This window comes from Giraffa tippelskirchi, chromosome 1, assembly GCF_054371585.1.
Source record: "Giraffa tippelskirchi isolate mGirTip1 chromosome 1, T2T-mGirTip1v1.2.pri, whole genome shotgun sequence".
NCBI lineage: Eukaryota > Metazoa > Chordata > Mammalia > Artiodactyla > Giraffidae > Giraffa > Giraffa tippelskirchi.
In genome coordinates, this window is record NC_137275.1 from 21,361,643 (window position 1) to 21,380,979 (window position 19,337).

At 47.7% G+C, this 19,337-nt stretch overlaps 1 protein-coding gene and 2 long non-coding RNA genes across 4 annotated transcripts; 2 read left to right on the plus strand and 1 right to left on the minus strand.

Annotated features, from left to right (window-relative positions):
* The first annotated feature begins 2,543 nt into the window (after positions 1-2,543).
* LOC145543192 (uncharacterized) lies at positions 2,544-6,925 on the plus strand. The gene is made up of 2 exons (XR_014080537.1): positions 2,544-3,070; positions 4,861-6,925. It is a non-coding gene; the product is annotated as an uncharacterized LOC145543192 (long non-coding RNA).
* On the minus strand, positions 2,550-6,748 carry PRDM8 (PR/SET domain 8). 2 transcript variants are annotated; one of them, XM_081583888.1, is made up of 3 exons: positions 6,530-6,748; positions 5,176-5,407; positions 2,550-4,782 (listed from the first exon to the last, which is right to left on the minus strand). In XM_081583888.1, exons 1-3 carry the CDS (start codon positions 6,746-6,748, stop codon positions 3,179-3,181), a joined length of 2,055 nt encoding a protein of 684 aa, XP_081440014.1. In that variant the 3' UTR covers positions 2,550-3,178. The 2 variants fall into 2 exon arrangements, with proteins under 2 accessions (XP_081440014.1, XP_081440003.1); XM_081583877.1 differs by having other exon boundaries at positions 2,550-4,785.
* A 2,417-nt stretch (positions 6,926-9,342) lies between the features above and the next one.
* LOC145543191 (uncharacterized) lies at positions 9,343-19,061 on the plus strand. The gene is made up of 8 exons (XR_014080531.1): positions 9,343-9,528; positions 12,838-13,012; positions 14,304-14,386; positions 16,331-16,507; positions 16,612-16,758; positions 16,985-17,014; positions 17,148-17,403; positions 18,826-19,061. It is a non-coding gene; the product is annotated as an uncharacterized LOC145543191 (long non-coding RNA).
* The last annotated feature ends 276 nt before the right edge of the window (positions 19,062-19,337 follow it).

The following is a 19,337-nucleotide window of genomic DNA, read 5'->3' on the forward strand; positions in this document are numbered from 1 at the left end:
GCCTGGACTTCACGGCACCAGCCTACTCCAAGCCTGCTGACCCTGTGACCTTGTTTCCCCCGCAGCTGTGTGTAGACATTTAGCCTATGGCTTCAGCCAGCAACCTCAGCTAGCTTGGCAGATGGGTGGGATTATGGAATTTTAGAAACTCTCATCCGAGAAAGTTGATACATCCAAACGCTTGAAAATGCAACATTAAAATAAAACATTTCTCAGTTTGCCTTGGCTGAAGGCAAAACTAGCTTTGGGCACCCTTCCCCTACTGCTTCCCGCCCAAAAAAAGGCTCGTAGGTAGATTGGTCAGCAAAACTGTCCAGCCCTGAAGTGTCTGCCATTCACACAGCTACCTGATCGCCTGGGCATTAGCTCAGCCAAGGTTCGGGTTTTCTTCCTGATTGAGTGTTTACATTAATTACCATAGAAAAGAAAACACAGGGGAAGCTCAAAAGTGTCTACAACTATCCTTAAAAAAAAACACAAAAACAAGATTCTAGACTATGGAGAAGTCCTTTTCAAGAAGTATTTGCTTACTGTTTCTTTAGACCTAAGTTCATCTTTGACTACCCAACAGGTAATCTAGCCACCATAGTGAAAGGAACATTCTGGAAGGATGGGATAGAAATGAAGGAGCATTCAAGGTTTTTTGTTTGTTATTGGGTTTTTGTTTTTAAAGTTAGGCCCCAGGCAACCTGGATTGGTTGACTTGGTGGTTGGTTGGCTGGCTTTCAAGAAACTTTTGCTCTAGGGACCCACTCAAGTTCTAGGAATGGATAATTTGGTCAGCCTCTTGAGGGTTGTGATTTAAGGATCTTTGAGGCCCACCTTCTGTTTGTTCCCAAATATCTTTCTGATTTCTTGCCATCAAATTTGCTCCAAACCAAATCTTGCTTTTTTTCTCAGAAAGCCCTCTTTAGATTTAATTGCAGCCTGATTAGCCTGTTAGAAAAAACAACTCCCCAGTGCGAGAAGTGCTTTAAAGTTAGCAGAACCTGTCTCACTCATTGTACAGATAAGAAAACCAAAAAGCAGGTAAATCAATGATACCAACAATAATGATGCAAATTATACTAATCATACAGAGCAGAGATAGAACAGGAATTTTGGACTGCTCTTCTCATCACATCTTGCTGGGGATTAGTGTTTCAGATCATCAAACTGTTGCTTAGGAAAAGTGAGAGCAGGTCTCAGAGAAATGGAGCACAAAAAGTACTTGGGTAATCTTAAGAAGTCAACCTGGTTTTTCACCAATATCAGTGGTCACACTATGGATCCATCTCTGCCTTACCCCTGGTCTCTGTTTACCTAATTGTAACTTGTTATGTAGTCCCCTTAAGATAATGAAGTCTTTAAAATCCTTTTAGGGAAGGCCATTGAAGGCCTGCAATAAGATCTTGTACAAGTCTCACATTTCAGCACTTTTCACAAATACTCTCCTTCTGACATAGGGGAGGGTTGGCAAGACGGGAAGGAATTAAAAATGGGAAGGAACACCTCCTGTGATACATAAACCAGTGTAGTATTGGTTACTAGAGCACCTGACTACTCTGAAGATGCCCATGGATTAAGTGCATGCTACTCTGAGATCTAAAGGACTATTTGGTTTTGATCTACTGCTTTCTACATACCACATACACTTACATACGTACACTATTTAAGAACTATCATCAATATATGAAGAGTACAGAGGGATTTTTCATAACAGGAAGGACAGGGAGAAGAGGAAATTTATTAGGTATGTATTGTAATGCTTCAGGGCTAGTTTTTTTCCAGAGGCTGTGCAGCTGTTCAGAACTTTAGAGGGCCCTGCAATACATAGACTACCATGGTCATTTCACCTTAGTTTCCGGAGAAACTCTCCCGAGGGTCTCTTAATGACTAATGACAGAAAGCCAAAGGGTTCTAGAGCACAAGATACCCTTCCATGCAAATATCACTAGTAAGAACCAAAAGTGGGCTTTTCACCTGTTGTCCCTGATCCAGGTCTGAAAATCATTCGTCTTTGGCTACTTGTGAAGATGCTAGTTATCCTGCTGCTGAAAAGAATGTTGACATCCCAGACACCGGTTAGCTTCATGGCAGGCATCTTAGTTTAAATGATTTGTGCTTTGATCAAGAAGTGCAACACTTTCCAGACAAAGATTTCCCAAGTAATAATCACCTTGTCTTCTCACATATAGGCTCAAAATTGGCTTAGAGTAAATAATACAAGTGGGGCAGGGTTTATCACTCCTCTCTTTTGCAGTTTCTTCTTTTCAGGGGCTCAATGAAAATATATGGTATCTACTCAAAGTGTAATCCCATGGACAGAGGAACCTGGCAGGCTACAGTCCATAGGGTTGCAAAGAGTCCGACACTACTAAGCGACTGAGCACGCACTCAAAAGTGTAGCCCTTAGCTACAAAAAACATTTTAAAACACTTTCCCAATAATTGCTTTGAGGAAAATAATCATTTATTGTCAAAGCATCCAACATACCCGGATAATCTATAAAGTTTAATAAATCTTTCCAGGGATAAAAGAAACACATAACTATTCAGACTCCATTTCACTGGCACAAAATTACACTTTGTATTAAAAGGAAATACATATTTACATAATGATGACATTCTTCATTGAAGTCCATAATCATTTCATGATACATGCACTTCCCCCTGGAAACTTACATTGAATGGTTACCTCCTTTTTATTTGTTTTGCTTATTTTTGTAAGAACACAGACAAATCAAGAAATGCAGGAAGCATCTCACCCTCCTCCTTTACTTTATATCTAAAATAAATTTTGCCCTTACATATAATTATTACATCTAAACCGTAAGTGCTTAATAATTTAAGTAGAAACGTATGACAAATGCATCAATATGTTGCAATATATGACATTTTAAAAAATGTACCTTTGTTTTTGGGTAAGTGAAAATGCGTGCATTCAAAAGAAAACCCTTCAGACAACCCACCCGATCAAAAATCCACCATCCTGTCTCGTGTGTGTGTGGTGTAGGTCACAGGTAAACATCTGGATGTAAAGGTTGGGGGAGACCACGTGTGTGTGCCTATGTGTGTGTGAGTGTCTCTGGGTGTGATGTTTCCGGTCACAAGGAGGTGGTGGATGTCCTCGCGTGTTTGTTCCTGCAGGTGGTTCGACTGTTCGTGCGCGCGAACGGAAAGCGGGGGTCCTTTCCGTGTCAATTATGCGAGGTCATGTGCCTGGAGAGGTGGTGGCGCTCCCTGAAGGACTCGTTGCAAATGGGGCACTTGAGTTTCTCCTCCCGCCTCCGCTTCACCAAGGGCTCCATGGCGTACTCCTTTTTGTGATGCGACCTCATGTGGTACACTAGGTCAGAGGTCATGCGGAAGGAGGCATTGCACTTGGCGCACCAGTTCTGCGCGGGCAGACACAGCGAGGTGAACGAGGGCGGCAGCAGCGTGAGCGCCGACGGCAGCTGCAACTGCAGGGGCCCAGCGGCCGCCGCCGCTGCGGCTGCCGCGGCAGCGGAGCTCTTGGGCCAGAAGGCGGTGGCATAGAGGAAAGGGCTCTGCTTGGGCAGCCCGCCGCCGCCGCCACCATTCGGCAGGGGCCCGCAACCTCCGTTCAGCTCCGCCGCTCCCTGGAGCTTCACGGCCAGCGGATCGGAGGCGGCGGGGTACAGTCTAGTGGGGCCCACCCCGTCGCCGGGGTGGCATGGCTCGAGAGCGCCCAGCTTCTGGCCCAGAACCAGCGGGGACAGCTGCGAGAAGGAGCGCGCCGGCTGCGAGAAGGCGCTCTTGCGCTCGTCCGCCACTGCGCCCTGGCCGCCGCCCGCCCCTCCCGCGCCGCCTCCAGCGCCCGCGCCTCCCCCCGCGCCGCCGCCGCCCGCGCCGCCCAGCTGCGGCACCGAGGTGAAGGCGCTGCCCCGCGCCGGGCTGCCGCCCTCCAGCCGGCTGGGCAGCGCGCCACCGGGCCGCGGGGCCAGCAGCTTCTCGGTGCCTGCTGGGGACGCGGCCACGGGCGTGGAGGAGGAGCCGCCGCCGCCGCCCGCGTCCTGCTCCTCGGCGGCCGCGCCCCCGCCGTCGCCGGCCGTTTCCTCCGGCCCCCCGGCAGCCCGGGCCGCCTTCTTCACCTCCACGAAGGCGCTGCGCTTCGCCTCTCCCGTCTCGGGGCTGGGCGGCGCGAAGAGGCGGCCGTTCTCCTCCAGGCTGAAGTAGCTGCCCGAGTTGCGGTACTGCTGTGGCGTGCACACCAGGTCCTCCTTGGAGGCGGGCAGGGCCCGATCGGCGAAGCGGCCCCGGCCCCCCACCAGCCCCGCGCCGCCGCCCTCGGCCGCCTCCTCCGGGAACTTCCTCTTCCCTTTGCCTTTGCCCGCGGCGTTGCCGTCGGGACTCAGCTCCGCCTCCTGGTGGCCGCTGCCGCTGCCGAGGCTCCGCACCGGGGAGCAGCTGCTGGCGCCCCCGGAGTTCTCCAGCTCCCGCGCCAGGTTGTGAAAGTCCGTGGACGGCTTCGCGCCGCTGCCGCCACCAGCCGCCGGCGGGTTACCGCTCTCGGGGGAGGGGGCCGGGTAGTGGTGGACCGGGCCAGCTTTGCAGAACTTGGGGCCGGGACCCAAGGGTGCCTCCTGCGACTGCTGTTGGTCCTTGCCGCCACCTCCGCCGCCCCCGTGATCCTTGGTACCCACGCCGCCGCCTTGCTCCTCTCGGGGGCTCAGATCAGCTCCGTGAAGTCTCTTGGGGCAGCGGAAGCGCAGATGCGCTACATAGGGGAACTCAAACTGGAAACGTTGGCTGCACTCCAGGCATGTGTAAGGGGACGACCCTGCTTAGTGAGCAAACAGCACACACACACACACACACACACACACACACACACATGATTACTCAGCATCGTCTCCAGGCCAGTTTGCCATCACCCCCTCCACAAATCCACTTTCACCTCTCAGGGTCTGAATGCCTGAAAACAAGAACATCGGACTAAACCCGGTCTAACTTTCCCTCCAGATTTGAGGAGAGTGCAGCAATTAAGCCAAGCGTGTCCTGATTCATCCTCACCTAGCTGTCCCAGCTTCACCCCAGACTATATCTCAGAAGTTCTCTACAAGGCACCCCAAGGGAGGGAAGGCGCGCCCAGGCCCCAGAGTGACCCCGCCGCCCCCCACCCTCCTCCCCTCCGCTAGCTAAGGGCCCGCACGCAGGTCTTGAGCCAACCTACCATTCATTTTGCTGTGGGATCTAGAGGGGCAGAGCAAGAGTAACTCGGTCAGTTCTTTCCCGTACCAAACTAGTAACTCCTCATCTTTGGCAATCCTGCGGAGAGAGCGGTAAAACAGCTGTCCGTTTTTTATATAGGCTTCAAGGTTCTGCTCTTCTTTATCTCTGGCTGATTGGACCAGACGCAGCCACATGAGACCTTCCGAGGAACCATTCGCCGCTGAGGTGTCTACCTACAGTTTAGAGAAAAGAAAGAATACAAGAAGGAAAGGAATGAGGGTGGGAGACTCTTGTGAGGGAGTGAAGCCAAAGGAGCCAGGGCCATTTCCGCTGTTACTATTTCTCTAAGAATTATCTGAGATCAAGCTTCCAAAAACTTGACCTGACTTAATTAACACTCATCCTCATGTTTGCAGCCAGAAGGCAAGGTAACATCCCTGGCAAGCTGCATTAATTATATAGATTATTTAAGTCATCAGGCTTGTGTGTGTGTATGTTTTGGCCAAAGGGGCATGTGGGGTCTAGTCACCAGACCAGGGATCCAACCTGTGCCCCTGTTTTGGAAGGGTGGACCCTTAACCACTGGGCCACCGGGAAAGTCCTGTCTTTTTATATATTGGATGAATACCAAATTAGCAAATTTCTTTTTACAATTCAAATTAGTGCTAAGCTCTTGAGAACTGATTTCTAAATTATCCCACATTGCAAAAGTATGTGGAATTTTGTCTGTTATAGAAGTGAAAAGCAAACTTAGATTTTAGAAATTATTTTGACTTTCACTCATCTTCCTTATTTTGGCTTAAACAATTAATGGTTCTTTGTAAAGAAAGAATAGGAAGTGACAGGACTTTTCACACTCAAACATATGGCTGGAATGATGTTTTATTGTCAAAACACCAACACTTTTACTTAAATACAAACTCTAGGCACTAGCTAGTTTAACCAGAAAGAGTAATATTCCAGGGAACAGGAGGCCTCTGGGAAGGCAAATGCACCCAATATTTACAACAAAAGTACTTATAGGAAGTACTTAGCCTACAAATAGCCTCAATCCTAGTGAAATTTCCCACAGAGTTAAGGAAGTGGTGTTCATCTGCAGCAAAGCCCAGAATCCAGGCACTGAATTAGACATATCTGGCATTCAAAATCTAATTTTGTCACTTATTTCAGAAAATTAGTTGACAATACTCATATTTTATTTTCCTTTTCTAATTTCTGGTGTGTAAAATAGAATTGCACGTATCACTGTATCTTCTACATGTAGAACCTGTCTCAGCTTGTTATTAGAACGATTCTTAGTCTGTTTTTAAGAGGATATTGCCTTCATATCCTACAGAGCATCAACCAAGACTTACCCGGAAGATATAAGGGACCGTTCTCTTGTCTGTGGACTTGAGAGCTATGAAAGCTATGCTGTCGTACAGGGAAGTATGGCTCAGGACGCAGGGACCGAATATAGCATTCTCAGGGATGTCGCAGGTGGTGTAAACGCTGGTAAAAATATCTGTCAGACACTGCTGGACAGCCTTGGCATCTCCCTCCCAGATGCCTCGCTGGATGCCCGAATCCTCCATCACTGGAGACAGATACATAGGACAATTGAAGCGAATTTACATTCCTCCTTTTGCCTCTCTGAATCCAGGCAGAATGTTCTAACTACTAGACAGATTTTTCTTGAATTTGCTTGGTTTTTGCATCGATCTTATTTCAAAAATAAAGCCGATGGCAGATTAAATCTGGTATATGACAAAGATGCCAAGGAAGAGTACTTTCTTTTCCTTTAAAAATGTAAAGAGAATTGTGATGGGGGAGCTCAGAGTGGACTGACTGCTAGAAAGAAAGACAAACGGGGCTAGGAAAGAGGAGATGTTCTCTGACTTACCTTGGGGGAGGATAAGACAGGAATGGGGGGGCAGGGACAGAAGTGGAGAACAAAAGAATTTTTTTTTTTGCTAGCCTATAGACTTTCTAGACTGAAAGAAACTTCTAACCTTTGGGGGAAAGCTCCTCTCTTTTACTCTTGTGTATTGAGCTGGGTGTCCGGGAGCTGGTTTTATCTTATTTTATTTTTCTTCCAAAGAGGGGCGCAGCACTAGTGAGCAGGCAGAGACAGCGGAGCATGGCGAATGGATTTCAAGTGGAGTGTCAGGGCCACTGATTCCGTGTCAGCTAACCTTTCTCTGCAGCCTACAAGAGGGGACGTGTGTCTGCTCATTACCATAATCCAACACTGTCCCTCCGAGGCTTTAATTAAAAGCAGCAAGCAGAGGTAATTATTTTCTTCTCGACATGCTTATTTATGGATGAGGGTGAATCCCAGTTACCTTGTTATACGAGGGGGTGGGTAGAGTCGCATGTGCCCCATGAAGTGAGCAGGTACAGAGCAGGACTGAAGTGTCCCCTGTCTGAAATACTGCGTGTGTAATGACTGGTGAATGTTCGCTCCCCCAGATCAGACCTTGTCTGGGCGAGAGGGGGCAGCCCCGCTTGAGTAGACCTCAGTAGGCTCTCCAGCTGTTTAATCCGCAGCAATCAGAAAGCAATGGTGGGCTCTCGTATTATTAAGCTGTCATAAAGACACATTTCCCTTCCTTTGCCATTGGACAACCCCCCACACAAGACTTATCATCAAAAAACAAACAAATGAAACATATTTAAATTTTAAAGTAGCTTTGAACTAACTGCATTATTCACTTTTTCTGACTGATTAGAAGATTCCTCCAAGTTGATTTTTCCCCAATAACGTTGCCATAGGCAGATATTTAAGTATATTTTGTACAATTTAAGTAGCAGGAAAGGGAAACCCAATTCTTTTCCTAAGAAGCTGTTCTTTCTGGAACAATATTGGTAACGTACATTTTCATCTTAATGTCATTAACCAATTAATCTTGCAAATGTCATTAAAAGATAATGCTTTCCCTCCCTTTTTCAGCTAACAGATCAGGAAACTTTGGTCAGCCTCTTTTCCATTCATTCTACTATCTCCTCCAAATATCAAGTATGGGCTGTATCTGCCAGACAGGAATCAGAAAATATCCGTAAAGTAGAAACTCCCTTTTTTATTCTACAGCATTTACCTCTGGGCATTTTACCCCACCCAAGGTAACCTTTCTGATCTCCAACTGCACATTTAAATACATTTTAAAAAATCTCTCAGCATCTATCAGAACCTCCTTTTCAACGGAATTCTATTCTCTCCTTTTCAATTTCCTCAATTCAGCGTTTTATGCCCCAATTTTTCTCTTTCTTTTAAAAGTCTCTTTCACACAAACGGCTCATTGTGCCGAGAGGTCGCCCCGTCACTTCGGGCAACAGCAGAGACGCAGTCATTAAAATGCAGTCCTACCTAACAATACGGTGAAAACCTCCTCGCTACGCCGCGCTAATAGGGGTTCGCGTAGCCGCGGCGGCCGCCACGAGCCTCGCGCCGCTCACAATAAGCGCTGGGCGAGAACCTGGGCTCTGCCGCCCGCGCGCGGTCGCCTTCGCCGCCCAACCTTTCGCAGCTCTGCATCCTCCGCTCGGTCCGGGTTCCCAGCCGCCCGGAGCCGGCCCGCCGAAAGCCGTAGCTGCCGCCGGCCGCTCGCCCTCCCCCGTAGGCAGGCATTGTCTGGCGGCCGCGCGCGCCCCAGTCGCTGGCTTCTTCTTGGGCAAAGTGCTCTCCACCCGCCCCTCCCTTTGTATAACCCTGTTGGCAGTAGCGGGCCCCTCCACAATTATTTCCTCCCCCTCTTCTGGATAATGAGAAGACGGAGGACAGAATTCTCCATTCTCCCCACCAAACCTGTCTTTCCCCCACCCCCACCCCCATCAAGGCAAAGAGACTTACCAGGAATAAGGTCAGGATCAAATCGCCCCAATAAGGCCACCTGGAACCGGGAGATGCAGACGAGTGTTTCTTTTGCCTATTGTATCAGTGTATTTCCATGTCGAGAGGTGTTGGTGTTGCTGTCAAGTAGACTCTGCCTAAAGGGAGGAGAGACAGAGAGACGCCGAGAGGGAAACCAGGGCGAGTAGGGAGAGGAGAGAGAAGAGAGAGTTGTACAGATGGGCCCGATGCAGTGACTGACTGGCACGCAGACACACACTTTTTGTTTGCTGCACATAATCTGCCCAATGACGCGTGACAGCCCACGTCCCCTCCCTTTAACTCTTTGCTGGTCTGGGCGCTCCCTCCGGCGGCGCCGCCTGCCTGGAAGCGGTCTCGCCGGCCTGCTCGCGCCCCGCGCAGCCCCTGAGCGCTTTCCCCAAGTGACAACGCCTCTCGGAGCTCGGCCCGTCTCAACTCCTCCTAAAGCCTGGGTCCTCTGGGACTGGCTGGGGGCGGGGATCAGCTTGGGGGTCGGAAAGGGAAGTACCAAAAAGGCCCGAGAAGGCCTTTTCCCGTTTCTCTTGGCACCTGGAGAACCTCTGGCAGACGGCTGTCCACTCAGCGCGCGCAAGGACCCCGCGCGCATTTCCCCAGAGTCTGAGTTCTCTGTAGGGGAAAGGGGGGTTGTGGATTAGCCCCTCCAGCCGTGGCTGATACGCGCAGCTAGTTGCCTGGGGGGTGATAAACCCTCGCCAGCGCTCTGCAGGAGCGCTCACACTACCAAGCCCTTAGGAGCAAGACTCAAAAAGGATGCGTTTTGGTGAGAACTTGGCTCAGTCCTTCCTTGAATACGGAGATGGGTAAGGGGGATGGAGTAGAGACGCCGCCAGACCTCCGAAGGGGATTTACAGGGGTCTTTTGGTCCCAGCACACAGGTACCGGGAAGGAGAAGGGGTGAGGAGGAGACCGGTGGGAAAGAAAACCCCGACTGTGGGACGCAAGCTCTTCCTGCGCTTCCGCCCTCAGCCTGGCGCGTTCCACCTAGTCCCCAAGGGGGTTCCCTGCCAGGGGACGCCGGTATTCTAAGGCCCCTGGGGGTGGGGAGGGTGAGTTAAAAGTAAAAATTATTACCGAGATGGGCTCCGGAGAGCTTTTCACGTCCAGCAGGTGGTGGAAGTGTGGGTGGAGTGGCCGAGGCCGTCTCGGGAGCCTCGTTTGTGCGCTAAGCCACTTAGAGGCGCTGGCTTGCCCCTTTAGTGCAGCAGCTGATGCTAATGACTGGAGGTCTTTAACAGCCTGCAAGTAGACTCCTGCAGGATTCCGCCACACATTTTCGCTGGGGGATCTCGGGGTTCTTTTTCGACATTCAACTCTCTCAGCTCCTACGGGAAGAAAGACCTTTTGAGTGGTATAGACAGTCCCACTCCTTCAGCCCTACCCACACCACCACTACGTTGAAGAGGGCAATCCATTAGCTTTAGGATAAATCGGACTTGTAGCCGGCTAAAGTGGACAGGACTTGAGGAGTCAGCCTAGTTTGTATCCTGTGTTCAAACAAGGTAAGTGGGTTGGGGGTTGGCAAAGAGCAGCTTAAAAGGAAAAGGTGTGTGCTTTGATGCTCTGAGACCTCCCTCCGGAGCCCAGTGAAGCAACCAGGCACGGAGCATCTTTACCCCTGGCTCCTACAGTACTAGGAGGCCTGGAAAGAATTCTGCAGAGGAAAAATTAAAAAACAGTGCGAGGAATTTCCCACTGAGTTTTCCTGTCACTCCCGCTCATCCCTTCTCTTCATCCAGCCCAGGCCAGCCACCGCTCTCCACCCCCCACCCCCCCACATAAATTCGGAATCCTTCTGATCAGACAGGGCCCATTGCCTAAGCTGGGGCTTGCAGAAAGAAAGGTTGCAAAATCCCCATATACTAGGAAGTAAAGGGAGAATTCGCCCTTAATTTTCAAGTTAGTTATCAACTTTTCAAGGAAACCTCAAACTGCAGTTGCCTTCCATCTGAACATATCTTTTCTCTTATACTTGTCCACACTTTAAAATAGTTTGGCTAAGGGCAACTCGTGTAATGACCAAGGCTTAATGCTGAGAGTTTTCATATGTGTCTATATAAAAATCTGAAAAGTTATTTAGTCACCATTTGGCTTATAACTGGATGCTCCATTCATTACTCCCCTCATCTCGTACACACACACACACACACACACACACACACACACAAGCATCCTCATCACTTGTTTAAAGAAAGGGTGATGGGATTAGAAATGTCAAAAGACTTATCTCAAACATCTGAAAAATAACTTGCAGTGTTGAAGAATTCACTTAAGTGAATTCAGAGAAGGAAGAAGAAGGTGTAAACAACAGCAAATTAAGATAAAGAAGTAGCCATAAGAGGGTTGTGGTCCCTAAGAAACTACAGCAAAAGTGTGTGTGTGGGGGGGGGGCAAGGGATGGAGAATGGGGGTGGGGAGTACAGTGTTTTCAAACTTAATTCCTAAACTGTAGAACAAAACACTCCTCAGGGCCTTCTTTTACTGTTTTTGTTTGTTTTTTAAGAGAATAGGAAGTTTGCTTTTCCCAGGAAAAGTCATCTGTCCATGCAAACCACATAAAAAAAAAATCTTCTTACATATTGTATGTATAAAAGTATCTACCCCAGAATATAAGCATTCTGGAAAACCTTAGAATCTAAATGGAAGAAGGCATTTTTCTTTTCCCTGGCCTTTCCTTTCTTAAATATAAAGGGCACTTGGACTATATCTTCTTTGAGGTACTGAAACCTAGACTCCAATCTGTATAAAATAATAATGTTTTTGGCACTGAAATTGGGAGTGAGGGAGCTTGGCTTTCCAGATGTCAAGCTAGAAAATAACTAAGATTCTATACATCAAAGAGGAGAGAGATGTATTGAGAATCAGCCATCTGATTCTCTCAGTTTCACTTATCTTGCCCCCTAATTAGATTTCTCCTACTGATTTTAGATAAAAGTCCCCCCCCAAAAATATTCCTACATTTTATGAACCCAACCAACTCTTTGTCTTGTGTATTAAATGAATCACACAACAACAACAACAAACCCCACAAATATAGGTAAGAGTAAGTTTGAAATTCCTACTTTGAGGGTTTTCTAGTATTTTAAGTAAAACATATTTTGCTAGGTAGTATAAGTGACCTAAGTGAAAACTGTTAATTGGATGGACGTAAAGAAAATCTACAACTTACTTTAATTTCTCTAGAAGTCTATGGGCTAAAATGGTGCATAAACCACTTTGAAATCATCCTGAATTATTACTTACTGGAATTCACTGATACTAAATGAAGGGTTGAGGCATTTATTCAGCCTCAAACAGTACTATAAAAATATATCTCGGTCAATACTTTTTATCTAATTCACATGGAACAATGGGTTTATGCATATATTTAGAGCTCTCTTCCTTGGGATTTTATTTCCAATTAAATGATTAGAGGGATGACAATGAAGAGTGAAGGTATTTTTGCCTTGCCCCACTTTAACAAGGCTTCTTGGAGTTATGGCAGAAAATACATGTGTAGACAACTGCAGTATTGTTTTGGAAGCGAAGGCTGGAGAGAGGTTGATGAATGATTCCTGAGGTGGTGCCTTTCATGACCTAAGTGAGAGGGTGGAGAAAGGGTAAGAAAGGAAATCTGATACTTGAGAGTGTTACAATGGAAATGTCCTTTTTCCTCCCAGGGTAGAGAAAGAGGGCCTCAAATATCTCAACTTGTGTGATAGGAGGCAGGTAAAGTCTCCAAGAATAACTCACTCAGAAGGATTATTACTTTATAAGAATGAAACACATTATTTTTCTTTCTTTCTCCCTTTCCAGGTCCTGGCTCATCCCCCTCTAATCATATCTCCAAAGTGCTACACCAGCAAAGGCTTAGTTTGAAATATATAGGTATATAATACTATATATTTTCACACTGGAAGACAAGAGGATGCCAAAGAAGCAGATAGATGGTGGAGATTTTTTCCTAAGCTTATTAGTTTCCTACAGGGAGGTATCTGGAAGGAGCTATGGGGAGATTGGGGGAGACAGAGTATGGAACTTCATGGAGGGGTACTGCACTGCCCTAGCCTTACCAAGGAGGATAAACAACTTTCTAAGGGATGAGTTAGAGGCAAGAAGAGGCAATTGGCTGAACTGGATAAAGGTTTACAGGAATGGGGAGGGGGCACTTTGCTTTTTATAAATATTCATTTCAAAATCAGTCTAGGTCTATTCGTCACCAAGGGTTACAGCAGATTCAATAAGTTATAAATGAATTAATGTTTCCTAGGCTCATTCTCGGACAGCCAGAGACTCAAAGGATGGATAATTTTTTAGCCTGTGAGGAGGGACTCCAGGCTTCCAACTGCAGGGATCATTACTCCTCACTCACATTTTTCTCTCTTTCGCTCTTCCTCTTTCTCAATAGATGGTAACTGTTCTTAATCCTGTTGCTACAACTGCAATCATCATTATAGCTATAAAAACTTCTCTCTGAGGGATCTCAAGTTCCATTTGCCCTTCCTTCTGTTGGAGTTCAGCTTCAAGCTGGATAGCCTTTGTGCAATTCAGTTTCTCTTCTGGATCTAAGTTGTAGTCAGCTGGCTTAAGGGCTTCTGAAAATGACTTCCAGCAGGGCAAGGAAACTCTGGTGATACTGAAGGCAACCACTATCGATCTGAAATGAATGCCTCATGCTCACCTGTGTAAATGTAACCCGAGAACCAGATCTACTATCCAGTATCCTAGCCCCCTGCATTCTCCCAGATTTTATACCCCTCCCAGGTATCTAGAGAATCTAGAGATCTAGCAAGGAATATTCTATCTAATCCTCAGGTTACAAAGTCCTCCCCAGAATCATACATACAGTCCTTGAATATATCTTAGTAGGTGGAGTAGGGTTGTTGTTTACTTGCTAAGTAGTGTCAGACTCTTTTGCAACTCCATGGACTGTAGCCACTCACCAGATTCCTCTGTCCATGGGATTTTCCAGGAAAGAATATTGGAGTGGGTGGCCATTTCCTTCTCCAAGGTGGAGTAGGGTAGGAGGAAGGAAATGTAGACAGGACCATAGTCAGCCCCTCCTTATCCTCTGGGTCAGGGCTTCCAGACAGATAAGGAACCAAGGGATGTCCAGCAGTCTCAGATTGGAGAAAGCATCAGATTTTGAGAAGACTGACTCTAGGCCTTAGGAATGCCACCAAGTTGAGAGGCTCTACATCAAATTTCTTTACACACCCAAGCCAAGGGAATTATCGCAATACTCAGCACCTGACTTCTACCTCTTTTCCCTTTTATTTTAGCCTTCCCAGGTGGTGCAGTTGGTAAAGAATCCAGCTTACCAATGGAGGAACCTCAAGAGACAAGACTCCAGTTTGACCCCTAGGTTAAAAGAGAGATGCTTACTGAGATAGTGGTTTCATACTAGGCAGGTTTGACTCCCTGGCACCTGATCACAGCTAACCTTTGAGCAGCATATAGCATTCCTCTCCTGGGAAGGGGGTCTTGTCAGAATGCATGCACACCCAGGACTTTCTAGCTAAGAATCTGTCCATGGCATACCTTCCTGAAGCCTGAGGAGACATCCCATCTTCTCTAACAAAAAGGGAGGCAAAAAAGAAAAAGAATGAAAAGGATAGGGGCAATAGATATCCATCACTCACCACAACAGTGACGACTCACATTACTTTGTTAGCGCCTTGGAAATAGTTTAATTTTTTCACAAACTATGTCCTCATACACAAACTGCTCCCCTGGTCATCTTGCAAATTGGATTGTTTGAGTGAAAATTATCTTTCATGATTTCAATTCAAATGAGTTGCATGTATTTCATAATTTAATCTGTGGGTATTAATCTAGCACCGCAGGAGGAATGTCTCCCAAAATAGTATATGGAAGGCCTAGAGCTTTTTCATCAGCACTACAAAAGGATCAGTGTAGGTCATGAACAATGGTAATATCATCACTACTATAAGCAATATTGTATATACATTACAAAGTGGCAAAAATGATAGGTAGGGGGACTGAAACTTGTATTTGTTCCCTTGTACTAATACTTTCTTACTGAAAAGCCAACTTCCACATTGATTTGCTAGTCTTCTGGTGATGTAATATATAAAGGTAACCACGATATAATTCATAATGTCCTCAAAGTTTTAAAGAAAACCCATACTTTAAAAATAAATAATATCCAGTATTGTGAAAAAAAATTCACAAATTCCTAAGAAGAATAAATACACTGAATTTAGAGACCTGAATGTTGAGTTTCCTGAAGGCCTAGAATCCAATTATGTCTGAACAACTTTATACCTGATCAGACATGGTCGTGTGGGGGGGGGGCAAGGGAAGGAGAGATTTTTCTTGGCTGCATGTCTACAAAGTAGTCACTTCTTGTTGCATGGTTTCATGTAATATGGTTTTGAGAAAATATGTGACATCATAAAGGAAAGCAATTGCTCCCAGAGAAGCAAATCAATAGAGTTCTGAAGAATATGTTTTATATATATCACTCTAGTAACTAGTATCTAGTGTATGTGATCAGGTGCCTCACAGTATTATCTACGTTCTAGAGTCAGTTTACCTGAGGCACTAGGAAGTTAACGTTTCCAAGGAGCTTCTGAACTTGTGAAAATGTCCTGGGGAAAGTCAATGCTCTGAGAATGCAGTTCCATTTCTTATCTGGGGGACTGAATTAGTTTTTCTATCCCTAAAGCCACTCACAGCTAAGTGAGGCCGAACATTCGGGCCTCAAGGCAAGGCAGGGAAATGTTTGCTAGCCTAAGACAATTCTTGGCATCTGGATTCTCCGCAGCAGTCTGCAGGTCTCAGTAAAGGGCGACAGAGCTAAGAGGGCAGAGAAAGCCAAATGACAAAGATGAACTTGGTGGGCTAAGGAGGTCTCCTCACGATGGGCCCAAGGACAGCATTACCCAGATAGTACCACAGAGGGCAGGCAACCCTCCCACTACATTTGGAGTGACACTGGGCAGAACCAGACAAGCTTTCGGTGGAGGGTTACTCTTTCAGAAGCAGCGCTAGCAAGCCGGCCACATTGAGCAGGAAGAAGCCACGCAGCATTCCCAGTGCGGGGACAGACAGGCCCTGGCCTAAAGTGGGAGGAAGTGCAGTTAAGCCCCCGCCCCTCCAAGTTTTCCGTGTTCTCCAGTCTCCTACTGCCTCCCTGGAATTAGCGCTAACTCTGGCCTCCTGCTAAGCGGCTAGTTTCCCTGTGGAAAGGCTTCTGGAGCGCTGGGCTTTCGGGTATCGCAGCTCCCCACCACCACGCCCCCCTGGGCTGTCCTCACACGGCGCCCGCATCCCCTTTTCCCAGGGCCCGCTGTTTGTGTTCAGATCTTTCACTAGCTGAGCTGCCCGTGACCTCTCCCAGCCCTGGATTTTTCTCCTCGGGCGAACTAAGGCTGGCCGGAGCTGCCTCCGGGGTCGCGGCGAGGACTCTGTGAGGAAACGAGGGGGAGCGCGCTTTGGAAAGCCCGTTGCTGAGCAGATGGTAAGGGATTACTTCCAAGAGCCGGAGTTAGTTTCATTTCAGCCTTGGCCGTCCCAGAGAGGTCTCAATGCCTTCATAAAGGAACGTTCTTCTCAGACGTCTAGAGAACTGACCCGAGAAGGACCACCAACAACTCAGGTTTAGGCCACGACTCCATCAGAGCAACTATCTACCTCTGTTCGAAACCCGGCCCCTGACGTGTGGCAGGCAATTTATCCCGTCCGTGCTTCAGGCCTTCCTCTGAACCAAGGGTAATAAAGACAGCTCTTTTTATGAAGTTACTGTGAGGGCTGAATTGATATTTAGTAAGCGCAGAGAACAATGCCTAACACACGTTAAATACCTATTTCAGTGCTGGCTACTCTTACTGATAGTAACACTGCCTTGGCTTCCCTTTCAAAAAATTTAGAATTGTACTGTGCACCCGCTTTGAAAGCCACTCAGTGAAGGCTGAGGATTTCTCGATGTTTCTAACAGGAAGGAAGTCCTGGAGGATAAAGTAAGAAGGTATGAGGGATGTGTCCAGGGATCCCCAAGGAAGGGCCCAAACACAGACTTTATGGTAGAACGAGCGCTTTTCGGCCGGGATCCTGGGAGATTGGACTTCTATCCCTCATCCCGACGTGAGTCTTTTCTTTAGACCTGGCAGCAGCACGCGTTGGAAACACGGGCAAGTGCGGGCAGCGGGACCCCGTGGGGTGATGAGCCTGGGAACGCAGCGCTGACCGACTCAAGTGCCCAGGCCAGAATGCCAGAGCCTGGAGAGGCAGAGGAACCTGAAGCCCCGGCCACCGGCCCCGACCGGGACTCAGGGCCTGGGAGCCGAGCGGCCCTTTCTCTTCCTCAAAGGACCGAGGCTCAACGCAGGACTCAGGAGCAGGCGGCCCTGAGACCGGGTGGGCATTCCTGGACCTCCCCTACACTCGCCAGCCTTCATAGCACCCGGACCGCACTACAGTCGGGCCTCAGCCACGTGGTCGCACCCTGGCCCCGCCCCCGACGTCCGCAGGCGGTCTGCGCAGGCGGTCTGCGCGGGGCATTGTGGGCCGCATGGCGCCCTCCAGTCCCAGGCCAGGGCTTGGGGCAGAATCTCTGAGGGGTCCCAGAAGCTTTCGGGTCTCTGCATTTTCCCCAGGCCTACAGTTTCATGAAACCTCCTGCCTGGGCAGGGACAGGTAACAGAGGTCAGTGTGGGCTCTTTCTTCTGAAGGGTCCTGAAACCATAGGCTAAGAGGTCAAAATTTGGAATCCTAAACACTTAGATTTGAACCCCGGGTCTGCGGTCTACTAGCTGTGTCTTTGAGCACACACTTAACCTCTCTGAGGTCTAATTCCCTCATTTGGAGAATAGCAGAAACACCACTGGTTTCATAGAATCACCATGAATATTTTAAAAGCAAGCCTGGGTTCAGAACCCAGATGGCCCAGTTGCTTGGGTTAGCGTCTCTGTTCTCCTGTTTCCTGTGAAGGATGGGGATCTGTGAACTAGGGTGATAATCCTTAACTCAAAGGGTTGTAAGAATTAAAGGCGATAAGCCTGTTGGGGGCATTTAGTCTAGCACATGGTAAGAGCCTAAACAGTTAATTATTTAAAGCATCTCAGTGTCTGCCACTTTGAAATGCTGGGTGAATACAGTTTTTTTAAATCTTAGTTTCTCCTAATCTTGTTATCCTCTTCAGAGAGAAACAGTGTAAAGGTGCATGTGGCCATGTGGGGTGGAGTGCACACCACCGGGAAGAGGCAGCTTGTGGCAGTCAATTAGGTGAAAGCTACATGCCTTTCCTTCGGGCTCTGGCTCTGCCTCTTCAGTTTCTAGGGACAAGGTAAAAGAATAGGAAAGGCAGGGAAAAGGAACTTAGAACATGGAAGATGCTCAACAAATGTGTCTTGAGTAGAGAATGGAATTTCGAATATTGAGACAAAGGGTCTGTCCGAAATGGAATAAGAGACCCAGAATTGGGGTTGGCATCCATCTCTCTGCACCTGGCTACCGGTAGGCATGTTAAGAGCATTTCTGTGTGACATTCTGTGTTGGCTTCTGGGAGGGGAAGATACAGGGGTGAATTATCTTGGGGGTGAATGAGGCCTTTAGTGGAGGGATGGGATCTGTATAGTCTCCAAAGCTTGAAAATTTAATTTAGAGTCCAGGAGCTTACATTCATAGGCATCCCTTAGTCGTCTTTAAGGCTCAGACCCTTTCATAGGAGGGGAGCACACCTATATCACCATATGCTTCATCACTTGCCTCATTCTCTCAATACCAGGGTCCTCTGATTTTTCAGATGGGATCACTGATATGCTTTTTTGTTCTCCATAGATAATAGGATAATGGAGGATGATGCTGTACCGGGAACTAACAGTCCATCGGGGGAAACATGGCCCCAAACAGCAATCAAGACGATACCCTTCTGCTTTATTCTTGAGGGCAGAGAATACTGATGCAGCAACAGCAATCTAAGGTATTTCATAAACGTCTGGCTCTTCCTCTGCTCTCCTGTAAGACCTTGACTAAAAGCGTTGGAATAGAAAGGAGAATAAAATGAAATGAAACCATTTCCTCAGTGTTTCACAGCCGCCGCCCCCCCCCCCCCATTCCAGGGCAAAGGCAACAACTGGTGAGAAGGAGCTGCAACTTAGAAAAGATTTATTTTTCCTGGCCATAAATCTCATCCCCTTGTTCCTCTGCCCAACGAAGCATGCTAAAGTCCTTTTCCATAAAGTATTCAGTATTAGAGCCACAAAGCTCCCCCAATCAGTAGCCATCTGCTTCTACCATAACTGCTGCTCCCGAAGCAGGGAGAGCAGCAGCAGAGAAAGGGTACCACTGTT

What these genes read in the sequence shown, in the direction of transcription:
- PRDM8 (XM_081583877.1), bottom strand. Translation starts at nt 6,748, where the DNA reads ATGGAGGATTCGGGCATCCAGCGAGGCATCTGGGAGGGAGATGCCAAG. An exon ending in CGGTCCCTTATATCTTCCGG is followed by an intron (nt 5,408 to 6,529) that starts GTAAGTCTTGGT and finishes TCTAAACTGTAG; the next exon opens with GTAGACACCTCAGCGGCGAA. An exon ending in ATCCCACAGCAAAATGAATG is followed by an intron (nt 4,786 to 5,175) that starts GTAGGTTGGCTC and finishes TTGCTCACTAAG; the next exon opens with CAGGGTCGTCCCCTTACACA.